General features: G+C 44.8%; 1 protein-coding gene across 1 annotated transcript in view; it reads left to right on the forward strand.

Moving 5' to 3' along the window:
* DOK6 (docking protein 6) overlaps window positions 1-13,532 on the forward strand; it is a 249,730-nt gene extending 236,198 nt beyond the window's left edge. The window contains exon 8 of the mRNA XM_045850074.1: window positions 5,824-13,532. Within this exon, the coding sequence (XP_045706030.1) occupies window positions 5,824-5,963 (140 nt within the window). The 3' untranslated portion in view covers window positions 5,964-13,532. The remainder of the gene's footprint in view (window positions 1-5,823) is intronic.
* Window positions 13,533-19,842: the final 6,310 nt, after the last annotated feature.

The following is a 19,842-nucleotide window of genomic DNA, read 5'->3' on the forward strand; positions in this document are numbered from 1 at the left end:
CCCTCATAAAGTCTTTGAAAAAGTCTTCACACCAAGGTGTCTCATCATGCTGCTCATAGCAGTGGTAAGAAAGAGAAGTTCTCGAAAGTTTGACAGGACAAAAACAGGTGGCCGAGCATCGATCGGTGCCACGCACCACTGCAAAAACTCCGTCTCCCCGCAGCACCACTGCGAACACTCACTCAGTGAGCCAACAAGGGGGGTGTGCGTTACAGTCTGGTGCCCCTGCTCTTGCAGTTAACACTGCATTACACGAACACCGAAGTAATGTACTGTTAGACTATGCTACTGTGAACGAACTCACTTAATACGGCGTTCTGTTGGCAGAAACTATTGTGAGTGTCGTTGTACACTTGAGGAACCTGAGGGACAGAGCGACAAAACAACTTTCCAGGGGCCAAGCAGCTACAAAGGGTGTCGCTGGAACTCAACCCCTTGCAGTCTCCCTCCGGCGCTGACACTGCTCCCCATCACACGGCGCAGCTCCTGACTCACGGCATCAACAAGGATAGAGTCCCAGCGAACCAGAGAGCCAAAGGTGACCGAAGAAATCGGTGAAAATGTGAAAGTGACTTATAAGAAAGTATATTAATAATCTTGTGATGAGAAAAGTCTTATTAAGATACAGAACTCAGAAAACACGAAAAGTTGACTACAAAGACTTGAGTTCTTCATGGAGCAAAAGGAAATTAATGAAATACAGTTTTTCATCCTTCAACTTGGGAAGATTATCACCTAATAATATCCAGATCCAGCTAATGTCAGGAAAGAAAGTGCTTTTAAACCCTGTAGGAGGGTGTGTGCGTGTGTACAATGAAAATTGACGGTTTATATCAGAAACTTGATGGCATAAAACCACCCTTAAATTCTTACATTCTTTTTTGATAATTTGCAGGATAAAAATTACATATCCTATTTTATTATTTTATGTAATCCCAAACCGCATTACATAATTTCACTAACAAGTACAAATGCCTCTCAGAAAAACGGTAAAAAAAAATCTCCATCAAGAAAAAAGGTGTCACCTACACTATTTTAAGATAATGTGTCTTTACCCATTTTATTTTTTTATACCTTGCTGTAAATTGAATCATGGCCCTCCCAAAAAGGAAATTCATAGATCGGAGCCCTGACCCCCACCCCTACCCCAGAGTGGCTGTAGGTGGAGACAGGGCCGTAAAGGAGGTAATTAAGGTTAAATGAGGTCATGCGCGTGCCATCTGGAACCCATAGGACTGAGGTTTTCGGAAGATGAGCTGGAGAGCTCAGGAAAGCACACAGCGCAGGGCCCGCACGGGGGCAAGGTGAGACGGCCCAGGGAGAGCGCCCCCACCGGAAACCAACCCTCGGCACCGGCCGACCTCGGACTTCCAGCCTGCGGAGCTCGGGGAAGACCGGGTCTGCTGTTGAGGCGCCCCCGTGCTTGGTTACGGCAGCTCGAGCGGACGAAGAGAACTTTGTACTTGCTTGAATGGCTGGCTGTTCTTTGGCAACAGACGCCAGCATTTCAGAGGCACTGCCACAAGTCTTTAGGAACTAGGTTGTGAAAACTGGCCTTTCTCCTCCTCTGAAGCCGTGCATGTACAAATACACAAGTAGTTTGCGCTTCCCCGAGCAAGGCCGGTGTTGAAAGAGGGCCGGGAGGACACGCAGCAATGCGCAGGCAGGGCTTTGGGTCCGGGTCGCAGCAGACCCAGGTCTGACGCCGCTGCTCGGCCCTTTGGTAGACACCTGCAGGCCTGGTTTTGTTCTTCCGCTTGTCGCGTGGGGGCGTGCACGCTCGCCTTGCAGAACGGAGGTGAGGGTTTTTAGCAGTGACATCCCTGAGGTACTCAGCAAAGTGTCAGCATGAACAAGTGCTTAATGAACAGTGGTTATTATAGCACGGCTTTTCCAAATCACTTTCTCGATGAGTTGAAACTCATGATCTTTCTGTTCCCTGCGGCTCACACGCGCTGCCTCTGAGCCTCGATGCCCACAACGAATCCATTCGAGGGCCACGAGGCTCCTGGGGTCGGGGAGTCTCCTCCACAGGCGTGTCAGAGGCAGCCCTGGGAGGGCCCAGGGGTGCGCCTGCACTGAGTCTGGTTCCAGCTGCAGTCACAATGAATGGAGTAACCGCACGCGGCTTACAGTGGAGAGGTTGACAAGGAGTCTTGGCATTTCTCAGCGTAACTAGGAGGTGGTGGGTCACCTCTAAGACATTCCCCAGACACTTCTGCCCCCTAGAAACCCCTGGCTCTGGATTCACTGCGGTGACAGCCCTTGGAGACCTCCGTGTCCACCCCAGTGGTCATCCATCTGTCCTCCGATGTCAGGTCTGATCTGCCCTTTCCTTTTCCCCTTGTGGCTAGAGAGCCCTTGTTAACAAAGACGAAGACACTGTCTTCTCTGTGTCTACCTGGACCCAGTAGTTGTTAATGCCTTTGCTCCAGGCTGCACCCTTCTTCATGAAGCAACTGCTTTATTTGTTATTCCTCTGCTTTGTTGTTTTAATGTTGTGCTATTATTTAAAGAGACAGCACCTTCCCTCTCCCCAGATTCCAACATGAATTCAGATCAAGTAGTTTCACTGAGACTCTTTGCTCTCCCCAACGAATAACCACAAGTTTTGAGCTTTGGGAGCCTCCGATTTCCTCCAGAAACAAATGGCTCCTCCTGTTAGTTTATTTCCAGAGCACAGTGAGTGTTAGCAGTTGTAGCAACGCAGAGGCCTGAGCAGCGGGGACCCTGCTCCCCTCCCCAGGGAGGGGAGGGCATCCGAAAGTGCTGCCCTCTGGCTGTTCTTCGTGGTGTGGCCCAGCCCGGGGCTCTGCTCTTGCATTCTGACTCTGTGACTCCTACTGCCTGTTCCCTCTAGTTCATTACTGGTTTGGATCCTTTATGACGCAAGCAGACTTACCTTTATCGCTAGGGTGATTTCACCTTTCTTGGCCTGTGATCTGCGTTTAAGTTTTTGGAACTGGGGGCATTTTTGTTACAATAACGCAAATGTTTGAAACCTCACTCTGTCCATTATATTTTCTTCCTTATGGAACAGAACTCTATTTCTCGGCTTGGGGCTTATATACACATCAAGGGGAAGGGGCAGGGGGTGGTAGGGGGCATCCTTCCAGAGTGCACTTCAGACTGTCAGCTAAGTACCCTGTGTGCATTTCCCAGATCGCCGGTGTCACCTGACTCAGTGGCCAGAAAGTATTATTTTCCATTAAAACAAACATGAATAGACCATGGAGTAGAACCCCAAACTCAAAAGACTTTTTAAACCACACAAATAGCTGTTAACAGGTGTGTTGCTTTTTAATTCCAGCCTCCCTCGGGTCCTTAGGGCACAAGTCACCTCATCCACCCCCCAGGTGGGCTGAAGGGCAAGCTCAGGAAGCATTCGAACACAGTCTGTGTTTCACGAGCAGGTCTGTTCCAGCAGGTTTTTAATGTAAGCCACAAAGTTCATTTCTGTTTTGCTTTGTTTCGCTTTCACCGACAACGCTAAGGGCATCATTCAAATGAAGGTCGAGAAAAGGTCTAATTAATTCTCGTCTCTGTCCTCACACTCCTCGTTGCCCCAGTCAGGTGGCGATCGTCCGCCCTCACCTGCGCCATTCTCGCGGAGGCGCGCTTGGTTTTTGTGACGAGCGTTCAATGACATCATGTGCTCAGAGTCCCTAAAGAAGTGGCTGAGGTGAGGAACAGCCGTAAGTTCATCTCCAGCTAGACTGCAGATTGCTCGCGGAGGAAAGGAAGAGAGCGGCGCTGGCCTTGCAGGGGAATCGTGCTCGGAAGCGGTCACCGTGGTGCAGGACAGCGCAGATGTTAAAGAGGAAGAACGCCAAGAATACGCTCCTCATGGAGACAAGGGGGGCCCCTAATATCTGCGGGGGGGGAACTCACCACCCCAGGTGTCTTTCTAAGAATTTAATTTAATCCTCCAGACACCTGGAGAAACACGTGTCGGCAGACGGGGCAGGAACAGTGTTGGTGGAGAGGGAAGGAACTCAAGGCCTGGGTCTCAGAAGTCCCTGGCAGTGGCGGCGCTGGCACACACATGGGGCGAGGCGCACGAGGACTTGGACGGGCGTGTGCAGTTCTGTAGCCGGTGCCCCCGAGCTCCGTCAGCACCCTGCTCTGACCCTGAGAAGCCACACTCGGCTGAGATTTTGGGGGAATTTAATGCACTATTACTGAAAGACCTCTGGGTCAAGTTACAAAGCCTGTAAGGGATCCCGAAGGGTAGGCAGGAGCAGGAAGCCACCTTGGGGCCTGAAGGAGCAAAGGGGTTCTGGAGCCCTGGGAGAGGAGGAAGGGGGCGGAAGGGTCTGGAAGCTCAGCCGGAAGGAGGCTGGGCCACAGAACCACAGGAGCGGGCGAAGGGCTCGGGGGTACCCACGTCTCTCTTCTCCCCGATCTGCTCACGTTGAGTCTTTTTAAAAAATGTTTTCTTTATTGATGTGGGAGAGAGAAACATCAATTTGTTGTTCTTCTTATTTATGCATCCATTGGTTGATTCTTGCATGTTCCCTGACCAGGGATCAAACCCGCAACCTTGGTGTATGGGGACCACGCTCCAAGCAACTGAGCTACCCAGCCAGGGCCTTGTGTTGGGTCTTAACAAAAGAATCAGTCCAACAATGAAGCTAAAAGGATATGTACCCAGAAAGCAAGGTTTCGCTCTCACAATATTTTCACCTTAAGGGGTTCTAGCAGTTTAATTAGCTTTTGATTACCCAATTCATTTGCATTTTCCCCCTGGATCCCAAGCCTCAGACGCTGCAAGGAAAACACCCGACAATGAAACGGCTTTAAGTGCGTGACCTTGGGAAGGACAGCGCCTCCTGAGGGCCCGGCCAGACGCTGGCCGCTTCTGTGTAACAGATTGTCTCCCCCGGAGGCCTCCCCACCAGGACCAGAAACAGCACAGATCGCGCTCCAGACGTCGCCTCCTTCGGGTGGGACGCAGTCTGAAGGGCAGAGCACACAGATCTGTTCCTTTCCTCTCCTGCTAAGCTCACCCATGAGCTAATTAGCATTCTCAACTCCGAAGGATTATTCGTCATCCCTGGTTAACCTGAAGGATGGGCAGACGTTTCAGCTGCAGCCTGCGAACACACACATTCTCCCTACATTCCAAACATCCTGCCGAGCGTTTCAGTGGTCGCTGTGGTTGTTGGTGTCTGAGCAGTTCCTCATCGTAGGTAGGGGTGCATCTGAACTGGAAGAAGCATCAGTAGAATTTTCTGAAAATATGTCTTCTGTAGGATTTCCCTTTCAGGGAGCCATTTGAATAACTATAAAGGTTTATCATTTGGGCTAACCGTATCCTGAAATGGGTTCAGTTACTTACAAACCCACTAGGATAAGCCAGGGCCTCCCTCGGACGCTCTCGCCGATAGCTTCCTCCCGATAATTCATGGCTCCTGCCCCAGGTAAATGTAGTTCGCCTACTCAGAAAGTTTTGAAGGAAGTGTGTAATGTGCTTGTGTATGCCAAACATGACTATAAAAGAAAAGAAAGCAGCTTACTGGCTCTCCATCAAAAACAAGTTTTGTTTTGTTTTGGTTTTTTTTTTTTTGGAAAAGCTTGTCTGCTTCTGTTTGAAAAGTCGAAGGATGGTAGAAGTTTGAGATCCTTAGGAAATTCACCCTGCGGGCAACATGTGTAGCTCCTCAAGGAGGAAGGCGCCAAGTGTCTCCATTTTTGCCTCCTTACCTGGAGCCCCAGGCGGAGGGAATGAGGCTCTGATGGGTTGGTCTGTTTCCCCAATGTATCCTCTTGTTTTGCTGAACCTGTTTCTTAGCACAGCTCTCCTTCCTTCTCCCTCCCCAGGTCACGGGTTTGGTTCTTCGAAGATGTCACGCGCACAGACCTTCCCCAGCTACACCTCGGAGCAGAGCGCAGAGACTCAGCAGTCCTTGTCCCGGTCTAGCAGCTACGGATTCAGCTACAGCTCCAGCCTCATTCAATGACACGCAGAGAGCCGCTGCTGGCCAGAGAGACAGTCTGCCCCGGACCCGCTTGCGGGGGGCCTTGTGCCCTCCGCCTCCTGGAAGACCGACCGCAGCCCAAGTTGAAATGGGTCGGGTCTAGCCCCCTCCCCGGTGGAAGGTTCAAACCTGGAGTTCCGCTTCCTCGATGCTGTGGCTAAGTCCTTTATTTATTGAATTTCTTGGGGGCGGGGCACATCTATGTTTTACGAAAATAGAATCCAAATCGTATGGTCAGTCATTTCAATAAAAGTGTTTGGGTCTGAGAGCAGCAGCAGCCCGGGCCCCGTGAGCGTTGCCCGCACAGGCTGGTGCGGCACCTGGCGGGGGTCCTCACAGCTCCGCCCCACCCCGTCTGATGACAGCAGCGCCCGTCCTTCGGCAGAAAGGGGACCCACCACAAGCTGTGTGGCCTGGAAGGTTTTGACAGGGACAGATCCAGTCGGCCCTACAAAGGGCATTGTAACTCTCCATATAAATAACCCCAGTGACCACTAAAGGAACACGAAATTAGAACACACTAGTAAGCAGGGCCTTGTAGCTCTCCTTGTGTGTGTGTGTGTGTGTGTGTGCGCACACGTGTGTGCGTGTCTGTAGGCAAATGTAGGTACGGATACTGCTACACCCATCCATAGCTCATGAGCATTAGCCAATGCGTGCTGAGGGTGACAGGTTGCACTCACTGAAATTGTCGAGAACTGTAATTTGGTGCATTAAATTTTAAGATTGTTATGCTGAATAGCTATTTTTAAAACCGTGCTATGAAAAAAAGGCTTCTTATTAGCAAAAGTATTTATATAGTCGAGTCTGCTCCTCTGGGAAGTGTGAGGATGCGAGAAGGGGGGACACTCTGGAGACAAAAGAACCGGTCCAGCCGTCCTCCCTGTCACGCCCCGTGGGCCCTCTGGTGGGTGTTCCCTTGTTGCTCACCACGTGGCTTCTCCCCTAGGCCGCCCTCTGAGCTATGTAGGCAAGACTGGGTGTGGTCACCAGCCGGCCACCATTTAATCTCACGAAAAAAGACTCTCACGGAGACACTGCCGAAGAAAGAGATAAAAATACCCTTGCAAAGAACCCAGCAGTTTTGCAGCTGGGGGGACAACAGGCGCAGGGCTAGAGGGATTCAGAATCTCGCACGCGCTGTCCTCAGACAGCCGTCCGGGACGTGCCGTGCACGGCACAGCCAGAATTTGCTGGGCTTCCGATCCTTTTACTGGACACGGTCGGCTGGGACCGTGAGAAAATGGGTTACAGATCATTTTTTTTTCATCTGCCACACTAATAACAAATCTTTGAGGTTTAAAGGCAAGTGGTGATTTCCATGTGAACTGAGGAAGTCTGGCGAATCCAGGTCACTGTAGATAGTTTTGCCCTCAATTTTGGGTTCGGTCAAGTAAACATGAAAACGATTCTGCCTGCTTCTCCGGTGCCACGGGCCTAAGTGGTCAGTGCCCCAGACTCCCCCCTCGCCCCCCCCACCCCCGCAAGTGGATGAAACAGCAGTGAGCCCAGCCCCTGTAAGATGAAAACCTGATTTCTTTTTCTTAATAGCAAAACATTTTAAGCTATCCAGGTTAGTCTTTTGAAAGGGCACCTGGTTTGCTGGTCTGTGATAACGCTGTTTTCTCACCCCCACCCATAGCTCGAACGCAGACGGACAGTTCATTTCAGGGAATTCACACAGAATTCAATCACTCTGGGTCCCTCTCTGATAAATCCTCACTTAGAGCAACAACCTACACTCTCCGCGTCTCTCAGATAAGTATGAAACCCCCATCAAGATGCTAATCATAAGAGTTAATGTGGCTGTGAAAAATAATCATCCTAAGCGTTCAGGGATAAAAAGAAAATTGCTCGAACGCTCTGCGCTGTGAATTGTGCTGACGGAGCCGGGAGCCAATGGCTGGCTCCCAGCGACAGCAGAGCCTTCCCTGACATCCCGGCATTGGGGTTAGACACTCCGAGTTCCTTGAGTCGTGGCATTACCTTCTGAAATGCCCAGTGAGACCCCAGAGCGGCTCCCCGCTGAGACCATCCGAGCGCAGCTCCTAGTGGCCTGGGGCTCAGAGCCAGGCTCTCGCCTGTCACTCAGTCGAGCTGTTGCTTAGAGACCACGGGTTTCTCCAAGGGACTGATGGGGAAAGGCCCTCTGAGGTCCTGGTTCATGTCTCAGCTTTTACTTGACTCAGCTTGACCGTGCCCAAAGCACAGACCGAGAGTCCAGGGTGGGGGAGATTCTGCGAATTGGCTGAGGCTGCTCTTGTGTCTGGCGGGTGGGAGGCGCAACACCCGCAGGGAGTGTCCGGAGAATGCCGTTTTCTTGTGATCGTTGCCAGGGAGCACGCCTGAGAGGGCACCAGAGACCAGGCACGACCTTGAGCCCGTCCCCTCTGAGAACCACGTTCATAGAAAGAGTCTGCGAGATAGATAGAATGTCCTTCCCATGTCTTTATCCAATCTCATCGCAATGAGAATAATGCTATGTAACTTATCTCCTGGGACATTTTTGGAGATTTATTCTAGCACACACCTCTAACTATACTTACAATTGTAGCTAAGTCAAAATTACTAAATGAACAGATAGGAGAACTCAGATTAACCTAATGTACTTGACATAAGGCAGTGGTGAGCTGATAAATCTTCTACAAAAACCAAAGATGAAAAGGTAATGAACCAGTCTCCTGGGACTCCATGAAATCAGTTTCACTGGAGCAACCGGAGTGGCCATAGGCATGTATATGACTCCCTCCAGCTGGTAGGTTTTTGACTAAAGACGCCGCCACACTCCGAAAGTCGTTTTTCTCCCTCTAGAAATAGTATTGTATCTTTAAAATACATGTGACTTTTTCCTTGTGAGGGAGTGACTCGCTACGAACCAAAGACATCTTTTGGCTCCTCTGAAAGTGACTCAGTATAGGGTCCTGTCCAGATGGAGACAGGTGCATGAAGAGGGTCCCAATCTCCACGTCGGGCGGGGAGAGGACAGCGATGATGGAACCCAACCCGCATCATCAGGGGTCCTCTCGGGGCAGAGCCGGCCTGGGGGGCATACACACTTCACAGAAGGGTTACACGAGCAGATTTATTTCTTATGTCCCCAGTTTTTCCCTCGGATAATATGAATGGTACTTGTGACGTTATATTTCAAATGCGTAAAAGTATCAAGTCACTTTAACCCAAATAGCTTACTGTTCTGATGAGGGCAGAAGGAGACACAACGTTCACTCATTCACTGAGCGACTGGTAGGCGCTCAGAACTGGTCGATTTGTGCAGGTGCAAATATTTAGGAATCAATGGGTTCTGGCCACTAACACCATTTGGACGTAATGAAATAAAAAACATATATTTACTTATATATCAGGGACGATGCTGTTGGACAGGGCATGTGAAGGGAAGTGACACATATATATTAAAAGCAAACCTCACTTCTTTCACCAAGTACTAACTGGAATACTAGTCCTCGTGTCTTGTTGTACAGTTTTTCTCTGTCTTCACTGGGCGATTATGTTTGAAAATCATCTATCACCTATAAAATGGTCAACCAGTTATACTTTCTGTCCAACACAGGAACAGTGAACTGATAAATAACTACACTATTAGCAGTTTCTACACATCCAATGTATTGCATGTGCTATCTTTGTAGCAGATATTAAAACACATCATAAAAATTGATGGCTGCCCCTCATTCTTTGGCCAATATCTCAGCGAATGTTGTAACAAAAGCATGACTACACTGTTCCCTAGGCAATTTGAGCCACTTCCTAAAATTGACCATTAATGATACAGTGAAAACGAGCTAAGCAAATGATACACGTATTCTTATAAAAGCATTGTAGGCCAGTTTTAGTTATTATCACACAGTGTGATAAATGGGCAAGATACATTCAATGAGGCTGAGCCTAAAGACCTGTAATACTTCATGTTAAAACAAATAACGTGCTAAAAACTGCTCAAAGTGAAGAGTGCGCATTTTCTTCAATTCTATTAACATATTATATCTATTGATATCTTGCGATTTCAAATTACTATACTAATAATTACTTATACTTTACAATCCATGAACTGTGGCCTTCTCAAGATAGATAAAAGTTTGCCTACTAGTCATACTTGTACATTAATAATTACAATAATAGGTAATATGCTACACAAATGAATTTCTAGCCAGTGAATTTCTGGAGTGTGGTTTCCCATAGCAGAGGCCAAGGAGGACGGCACCAATTGAGATAAGATTATAAAGACTCCAATGAAATGTCCAGATTTACTTTCTTAACATTCTCACCTTGATTCCACGTCCCAGACTTGGCCTTCTTTACGAGTTTCGGTGAGTGCTGAGTGTGCAAGACGACATCCGTTGTGCCAACTTTGAAGTTACAGCACAAAGACAGCATGTGACCAACAAGTGTGCTTCCTTTAGTTGAGTGAAAATTACAGTTGAGGGAAAATTATTTAACACCAAAGAACGTGTAGGCAAATCCTGGTGGTCACGCGTCTCCTCAGCCACGTGAGGATCATTTTTGGAGAGCCCACCTCGTGGGAGTTTCAACGTGAAGATACTTTATCAGTGAGACGGGTGGGGGCTGAGCGTGCCAGAAGAGACGCACACTGCTCTGTATGCATTCCCCATAAGCGTACTTGGAAGTTTAACCCGCCCCCTCCTCCCTGGAACTACCACAAATCCTTACCTTCTTACTGGAGAATGTGAACCTTTGTTGATCATTTCTATAATTTATTTCACTAAGCGGGGCGTTAGGTAGTTTATAGACTCCGGTGGAAGTAGGGTGAGGTTTGGGGTGCAATTTCTAGCTAGGCGGAATGCTAGCTGGCTCTGGAAGCGGTCGTGTAGAGCACAGGTCCCACTGCGTGTTCTGCTCGGGAGAAAAGTGACCCCCATGCATGTTGTAATGTATTCAAAGGCAGGAATGGGGGCGCGGGGCTAGCAGGCCCCGGGTCCAGCAATGTTTCCTTGGCTCCGTCGAGTCTCCCGGGGACAGGTAGTGGGAGCTGATACACGCCACGTGGCCTGTCAGGCAACAGGCCCTTGTACTTGTGTTTTCCACATTTTTCAGATGTTCCTAACTCTTCCTGGACTCATCGCCAACTATATCGATAGAGAGGCTTTATGAGGTGATTCATTATGCTTCCAGGTCATGAATGATTGGTATAAGTGTTACTATTTCTGTCAATCAGTTCTTTGTTGGAAACTCAGACAACTTTTCTAAGATGATGGTCAAACTAAAAAAAAAAATAGGTGTCTATGTGTTGCATTCCTACTCATTTGTCATGCTGTAACTATGATTATTACTTTGGAGATTTTTATTACTCTGTAGCACTTCGGTTTAATTATTTACAGCATCTGTCACAGCTTTGTTAGGGAATGATAATACCAGGACTATAGTTTTTTTCATGTGGACTTTGAAAAGCTTCCACTTTCAATTGAAATTTGGGGAGTGACTTTTTGTTTTACTTTACATCAAGTTTTCCCTTATATAATTACACAGGCAATTATTTCAATTAATTGAAGTTTAGATAAATTAGACAGAAGTTAAAGTTACTAAGCAATATATAAACCATATTTTATGTGTGATTTTCATGTACTTTCCTTAGTTCAAAATTTTAATATCTTGTAAACATTTCAAGGAAGGGAAAAACCACACTTGTAATAGGAATGTGTCAACTTCCTCCTAATAATTCTGTTTAATACTTTTTTATTTTGCCTCACCTCCTGTGTCTGCTACCCTAATCTATATTCCATACTCTGGGCTTATTTTATTAGCTGACACAATTAACGTCCTCAATCTACTCTCTGCTTTGTGGATGATTTTAGACTTAAAAAGAACATAAAACCATCTCATTCTGTAGACACAGAATTGTGCCCCCAGTGAGTAGGGTGTCTACCCCAACCCCATAGCTGTGTTCATGTTGGAATTTGATTGTTGTTTTAATTCACCCAACTAACCCACAGTCTCATAAGACTTACTTATTTTCCGGAGTCCAAAATTTAAAAACCCAAATTTAGAAAAAAGAAGATTAAGATAACGATTTAATTTACTTTTTAAAGTCACTGCGGGTTTTCTCTCAAAGAAAACGTTATGGAAGGGGTTTTTATGATTTTTCAATATCATTAACTACTGGACAGAGAGGTTGAAAATCAGGGAAAATGAAAAATAAAATGATAGTATCTTGATATTCAATATAAATCAGAAATTAATATGATGTATATAAAAATGATAGCATCTTCATATTCAACATCAATCAGAAATTGCCATAAGTCAATATGAAATCATTTGATTAATAAAATTCAGATTTACATATCTATTGCGCAATTCAAGAAACAATGCTTATTCTTATCAAAAAATACATGTGTCCACGGGTGGAGTGCAGAAAGAGACTTCAAATTTTTGTGAAAGCTTGAATTAGAAAATAGGGATTCTTTGCAGTTCTAAGACTGGGTTACTTCGGTGATAGCCCACAGTCTACTGCGGCCATCGGTCTCCTCCCTGACGACAGATGACGGTGAGAGCCAGCCCCGTCTGAGCTGCAGACAACGGAGACCTCCCCTAGCACCCTCTTTACATCAGCCCTTGCACGCGCGCGCACACACACACACACACACACACACACTTTTTGACTTTGACCTACTGGGTATGTCCCCCTGGAGTAATCTTTTTCTTGGGTCCACACAGAAATCTCCCATCTTGAAATATCCTTATCCCTATGAATCTTCAAAAGGTATTAAATTATGTGTGTTATGTGTTTGCTTTCTGTAAATTCTTTTTTTAATTTATATATACTTTGTGAAGTCTTATACTATATATTCTACAGGGCTTATCATTTGTCATTGATTAAATAGAATGCTTATGATCATTTTGATAAAATAGCTTTGGACACTACATCCCTGTTAAGAAGTAAAATGCCTATTATAAATGTATTTCTTCTGGAAAATATATAATTTGATACACTTTATTTTTAATCATGATCTATTCCAGATAATAGTTTGGGGACATTTGTACTTAAATATTAGCTGAGCTACCTTTTGGAATGGAATGAAAAGGAATATGATCCCTGGAAATTAAATGTAAATATCTGGCAGAACAGAAAATATTATAGTAATGAGGCAATAATAAAATTAGGAAATTAAATTATTTTTAAATCTGTCTATGTAATTTTTCCCCTTGGTAAAAAATATATAAAATGCATAGTTCAAAAATTACCTTCTAAATTGATAGTTTCTATATCACAATCCTCAATACATAAACTATTGTTAATAATGTCTTACTTATAGTTATAAGAAATTTGCAGTTGAGATTGCTACCAAGAGGATCATTTATAGTTGTGCAATGTTAAAATCTCCTCCATCACAGAAAAAAGGTAAAGCACCTCAAAAATACCACTTTGCACCACAACTTTGCATGATTGAGATTTGAACATCTAAATGGCTGGTTTTTACCCAGGAGTTATTGAATATTGTTAGCATTGTAATATTATATGATCTTTCATTTTTGTTATCATGTGAACTATAACTATGTAATTAAACAGAATTCTGACAATCATATTCTTCGAACCTTTAAAATGTCACTTATTCCTTTATATATTGGCTTGCAATTTTCAAAATAAAGCAAAAGAGGCCCTTTATTAAATGTGAGATTACTGAGATTTCATTACATATTTCCAGTGTTTTCCTAACCCTGTGCTGTAATAGGATATAATTTTTACTAGGTTGACTCAGGTTTGGTGGCATCATAAAATATTAAAATTGGAAATGACATTGGTGACCAACACTTCTGTTTTCTAGTGAAGTAGCATGAAGTAGCATCCAGAGAATTTTTTAAGTGGTTTTCACCACAGCACACACAACTAGGACACAGTTTTTTCTCCAGCATGTGCTCACCCACCAGTACAAAAGGAAATGATTGAAAATGAACATTTGGTAGACACACATCTAACATCAAAAGTGGAAAGCATGCAGGCGTGACCACACTAGCTACCAATGTCTTCCTTGTTATTTGCCATCTGTGAGAGAGTGGCCTCTGTCACTTGGATTTGGATCCACCTGGAAACACCCTTACCAACTCCATTTCTCATACTTAATCTTTAAATATTAGCTGGGATTTTATTTTCCTGGTTCAATGGATTCATTTGTTAGTAATGCTTTTCCTGCCAGAGAACTATGCCTTCAAAGAGAGTGTGAGGCTTCCGTAACATCAGAGGAATCAAAGTGCACGAAAGAGAGCTGACATCAAAGAGATCGTTAATGTCACAAGGCACAGCCCAACAGCAGTTCTCCCTTATTTTTATAATGGACAAACACAGAAAAACAAAACTGAATAATCTCCCAAAGTGGCAGACCTGCTATCCTGATTTCCAAGCTGGTCAAGAAATACATTAGACAAACTTACCAAATTTTGATGTTGATATGATGAATTAATAAAATAAATGTTTGATGTGGATAAAATAGCTAGACATTCAGGGAAGTATGAATTATCCTAATATCAGGGTGTTTTCAGAAAATCAAGCTGCTCATTTACATGATCGTAAAGGCCGGTTAATCACTAAACTCTTACCGAGTGCCGACTACCTACAAACCCTGAATGAAGAACACGCAGTATCTGCCAGCACTTGGCTTTTACTGCCTGTGAATTCCCTTTGCTGTGCTTCAGGGCCTGGGGGCAGTTTGGACAGCTTTCTCTTGGAGAAGATCTGCAGGTGGCTGGAGGAAGGGGGTGGGGGGAGGCAAGAGAGACCACCCTCCCCCCCTTCCCAAGTCCTCTTCTCAAAGCTATTCCTGAATTCCTTCCCTCCTCCTGCTCCTTTCTAGTTAGAGCCTCCTCTTTTTAATCACAAGAAGTTATTATAGTCTTGCATAACTCTAAAATTACCTCTTGCTATTTGAATTGTATAAATTTTTAAAGCGTTTTCCTGAAGTTCTCAATTCTCTCTTGACACAAACCGGCATATGTGAGAAAAATCTTCCCTTATCACTTCCCATGTATGTGTGAACCACAAAGCCCAGCTCCCCGAATCTTGAGCTCTTCTGGGTATTTGCACACCTTTGTTAGATAGCAGCCCAAATATAAACACTACGTTGGTTCCCAGTCTGGCGCTCACTCCACTGAGCCACACCAGCCACGGCTTACTACTTTAAAATTCAATTTAAGAAACGGGAAGTGAAGAGCTGAGGTTGCAAAAATGAGTAAGACCTGGACCCTCTGTTCGGGGGCTCCCTCGGTAGGGAAGCACGCACGGCGAGTCAGGAGGCAAGTATGTCCACTCCATGTGGTTCAGCCAACGCTCCCTGGCTACTTTCTTGTTCCCGAAAGAAACTCAGGAACAAGAAGACAAATTACCTTCTTGTTCCAGTATCAATTACAAACATGTTTTAAGGACTTCCTGCCAAGATGGAGACAGAGATAGATATACCATGCCTCCTTGCACAACCAAAAGAAGGACAACAACAACTTTTAAAACAAAAAACAACCAGAGCTGCCAGAAAACCGAACTGTATGAAAGTCTGACAGCCAAGGAGTTAAAGAAGATATGCTCACCCAGACCGGCTGGAGGGGTGGAGACGGGCAGGTGGATGGAGAGGACGTGCAGTGAGGTAGCTGCTGGTGGAGCAGGTGGCCCGTGCAGATAAACCAGGAGGAACAGCAGGGGAATAAGACAGACTGCACCAGGGCTCCAGGTGGGAAAATAGGGCCTCAAACCTTTGAATGAAAACACCTGTGGGGGTCGAGGTGGCAGGAGAAACTCCCAGCCTCACAGGAGAGTTTGTTGGAGAGACCCACAGGGTCCTAAAATGTACACAAGCCCACCCACCCAGGAGTGAGCACCAGAAGGGCCCAGTTTGCTTGTGGGTAGCAGAGGAAGTGACTGAAAGCCTGCAGAGAGCCCAGCAAGCAGCATTGTTCCCTCTTAGACCCCTCCTCCATGTACAGAATCACAACACAGTCACGTGGGTTGCCCCACCCTGGTGAACACCTGAGGCTCTGCCCCTTACTATGTAACAGGTGTGCTGAGACAAAGAAAGATGGCCCCAATGAAAGAACAGATCAAAGCTCCAGAAAGAATACAACTAAGCAAGGAAGAGATAGCCAACTTATCAAATGCACAGTTCAAAACACTGGTAATCAGGATGCTCACAGAAATGGTTGAGTGTGGTCGCAAAATAGAGGAAAAAGTGAAGGCTATTAAAAGTGAAATAAAGGAAAATGTACAGGGAACCAACAGTGATGCGAAGGAAACAGGAACTCAAATCAATGGTTTGGAGCAGAAGGAAGAAATACACATTCAACCAGAAGAAAATGAAGAAACAAGAATTCAAAACAATGAGGAGAGGCTTAGGAACCTCTGGGACAACTTTAAATGTTCCAACATCTGAATCATAGTGGGGTGCCAGAGGAGAAGAGAAAGAGCAACAAATTGATAACTTATTTGGAAAAATAATAAAGGAGAACTTCCCCAATCTGTCAAAGGAAATCGACTTCTAAGAAGTCCAGGAAGCTCAGAGTGTCCCAAAGAATTTGGACCCAAGGAAGCACGCACCAAAGCACATATTAATTATATTACCCAAGATCAAAGATAAGGAGAGAATCTTAAAAGCAGCAAGAGAAAAGGAGAGAATTGCCTACAAAGGAGTTTCCATAAGACTATCAGCTTATTTCTTAAAAGAAACCTTACAGAACCCTGGCTGGTGTAGCTCAGTGGATTGAGCACCGAAGAGTTGCTGGTTCGATTCCCAGTCAGAGCACATGCCTGGGCTGTGGGCCAGGTCCCCAGTGGGGGCCACGGGAGAGGCAACCACACATGGATGTTTCTCTCCCTCTCTTTCTCCATCCCTTCCCTTCTCTCTAAAAATAAATAAAACCTTAAAAAAAAAAGAAAACTTACAGGCAAGAAGGGACTGGGAAGAATTATTTGAAGTCATGAAAGGCAAGGACCTACATCCAAGATTACTCTATCCAGCAAAGCTATTGTTTAGAATGGAAGAACAGATAGAGTGCTTCCCAGATGAGGTCAAGTTAAAGGAGTTCATCATCACAAAGCCCTTATTATATAAAATGTTAAAGGGACTTATCTAAGAAAAAGAAGATTAAAAATATGAACAGTGAAATGACAACAAACTGACAACTATCAAAAATCGAACCTAAAAAAATAAAAACTAAAACAAACTAAACAAGCAACTAGAACAGGAACAAATTCACAGATATGGAGGGTTATCAGCCATCCATGGAGGAGTTACATGGAGGGGTATGTGGGTGACACAGAGGTGCAGAGTAGAGGGGGAAAAAGAGAAGGGTGGTGTTGGGAACAGCCCTGCCTGGTTTCAGAAGCTGTAACCGCCCTTCCACCCACACCCATGGCTAAGGCTGAGTGTCTAAGGCTGAGTGAGTAACCTTTGGACCATAAGTCACTAAGGAGACAAAGCTTACCTCCCCTGCAGGAGCGCCACTTCGGCTCCTTTTACTGCACCCTGCCTGGCCCCCAATGCTTGATCGATTAGCCAATGACAGGTAAGATTCCCCAAGGTGGGGAATGACCTAAGACAAGCACGATCACAGGGAGGCCCCAGGGAAGGACTTGGGGGGCTATGGAGAAAAAAGGTGATGGACCCTCGCCCCTCAGCTTTGACATAGCCTGAGTCCTCATTCTGTCTGCGAGAAGTCTCCTAATCTCTTGGCTGCCTTACTTCCCTGCCTGACTTAAGCCTAAAACAATGACAGAGGGCAGTGCAGCCCTGTGCTGGAAAGGGTGGGTTCCCCAGGTGATCAGGCCTAAGAAAGAATACATAAAGTCCTGTGAAACCTGCTTTGCTAAGAATGCTCTCAATTAAATGATAAAAGTCCGAGCAGGAAATGAGTTTGTTTCCCAAAGTTTTGCAGCCCTTTAGCTAACAGACCCTGACTCAGAATAAGCCCTAGTAGTTCTTTGTATGCTATCTATTGTTTGGTCCTTACTGCCTGGCAATGATCAATGAGCTTTACCTGTATTCCCATGCAAAATAAACCCAATAAAAGCCCATTGAGGAAAAGGCTCTTGGCCCTTCTCCTTTGAGAGATCGGCCACCTTTCTTCCCCAAGCAGATCATGTCTTGGTAGACTTATTCTCATCCGTGGCAGCGGGCGGGGTGGGGGGGGGGCTGTGGGTGGAGCTCCTCCACAGGGTGGGAATCAGACAACTGTAATAACATAATCAATAAAGTATATATTTTTAAAAATTTTTTAAATAAAAAAAACTGAAAAAAGATGGTTTAGGTAGCCTGTGTTTTGAGATTTATCCTTTTTTAATAAATATAATTATATTTCAAAAAGCTAAATATAGAGGGAACTTGATGTCCAAAAAAATCAGTATTAAAGCCACTCTTCAGAAATTATGGATTTCACTCACGCCCACTACTCACCTCACTCTTGGGGATGGAATCTAAAGAAAAAAAGATGCTACAAAGACTATATTGTGAACATTTCACTCAAATCCTCTGGCCCTCCTTTCCACCGTAGCCAATGCTCTTTTTTTTTCTTGAAGATGGCATTCTACATTCTAAATTGCAGGTAAGAGGGACTCTTTCACACATTCCAGAGAGCATTCCAAGAGCCAGCATTGAGTGGCAGACCATTCTGGTTTTGTTTGTCTTTCTTTCTGTTATGTGTTGTCTTCTCTAGAATTATACGTATATAATTCTATATTTCTTGGTCATGCTGTTCCTGCCTTGGTTCCTCTTACTCAAGGATTCTTTTTAACTCAGATTTACCTTTTGTGCACCAAAACCTTAAAATAAATTAGTACTGAATACATGTGACCAGGGAAACACTTTCCGGTGAAGCGTATTTTATTCCAGTTTAGTAGAAGCCAACAAATGGTCATTGAACCTGGCACCTGAGACAGTGTTCTGTGTCACGGATGGGTCCTCTGGTGTAGCATTTGCTAATGGAGGACACTCAACACATCACTGTTTTTTTGGTGGCTTGTGATGGAATTTATTACCTTATACTTTTTTTTGGACTAAAAATTTCTGAAGCCTGATGTTGGTAGGAGCATGATCTCATCCTAAGCCTCAGATTTCATTCTGTATTTCTTTGTGCCCAACTTTTCATATACCATAAAAATGTTGTCACCTAGCTCTATTTTGCCTCACTTGTCAATTGGGATAATAATATTTATTTTACCTATATCTTAGAGTTGTTATAAGAATCAAAGAGGAGAGTACAAGAAATTGCTTCCAAAATTGCAGTAGACAGCAGAAATATAAAATGGTACATTTTGTCAATAGTCAAACTTTATAGTAGCTAGCTATTCACTACCTAGTGAACTCATAATCAGAGTAATAGACATGGGGAAATTATAGGAAGCCTAGAAGAGTCATCTATGTTTCTAGAAGCTACTGAGAAATGACATTTCTTTGAACAATTCTGTGAGCTAAAAAAAAATCAAAATTTTTTTCTGATCCTCTTTCACATGGTAAAATCAGCTTAACTGAAGCCACATAGAAGCTGTAATTAGAAATTTCAATAACGTTACGAGTTCATCGGAGAGCTTAAAGTCTTATCCAGTCAGCTGATTACAGAACAATGGTCTTGCTCACCATAAGTACTTCTGAATACCTGGGATTAGGGTTGAAATGAGTAAGTTATTAAATAAGGAAGAGTTCTTAAGAATGAATTTCCAGGAAAACACAAAATCAGTGGAGATTATTTAAAATGTGAAGAGTGAAAAAAATAAGTTATCAGAGAGTCTCAAGTTTTATGTCTTATAAATAAGGTTGGGCATCCCTCTTCAGGTATTCAGAGGATGTTGCTTGATATTTTAACTTTCTTAATCCTCACCAGGGGATATGCTTGTTGATTTTAGAGAGAGAGGGACAGAGGA

Source organism: Phyllostomus hastatus, unplaced genomic scaffold (genome assembly GCF_019186645.2).
Source record: "Phyllostomus hastatus isolate PE091 unplaced genomic scaffold, TTU_PhHast_1.1 phas_contig_80, whole genome shotgun sequence".
NCBI lineage: Eukaryota > Metazoa > Chordata > Mammalia > Chiroptera > Phyllostomidae > Phyllostomus > Phyllostomus hastatus.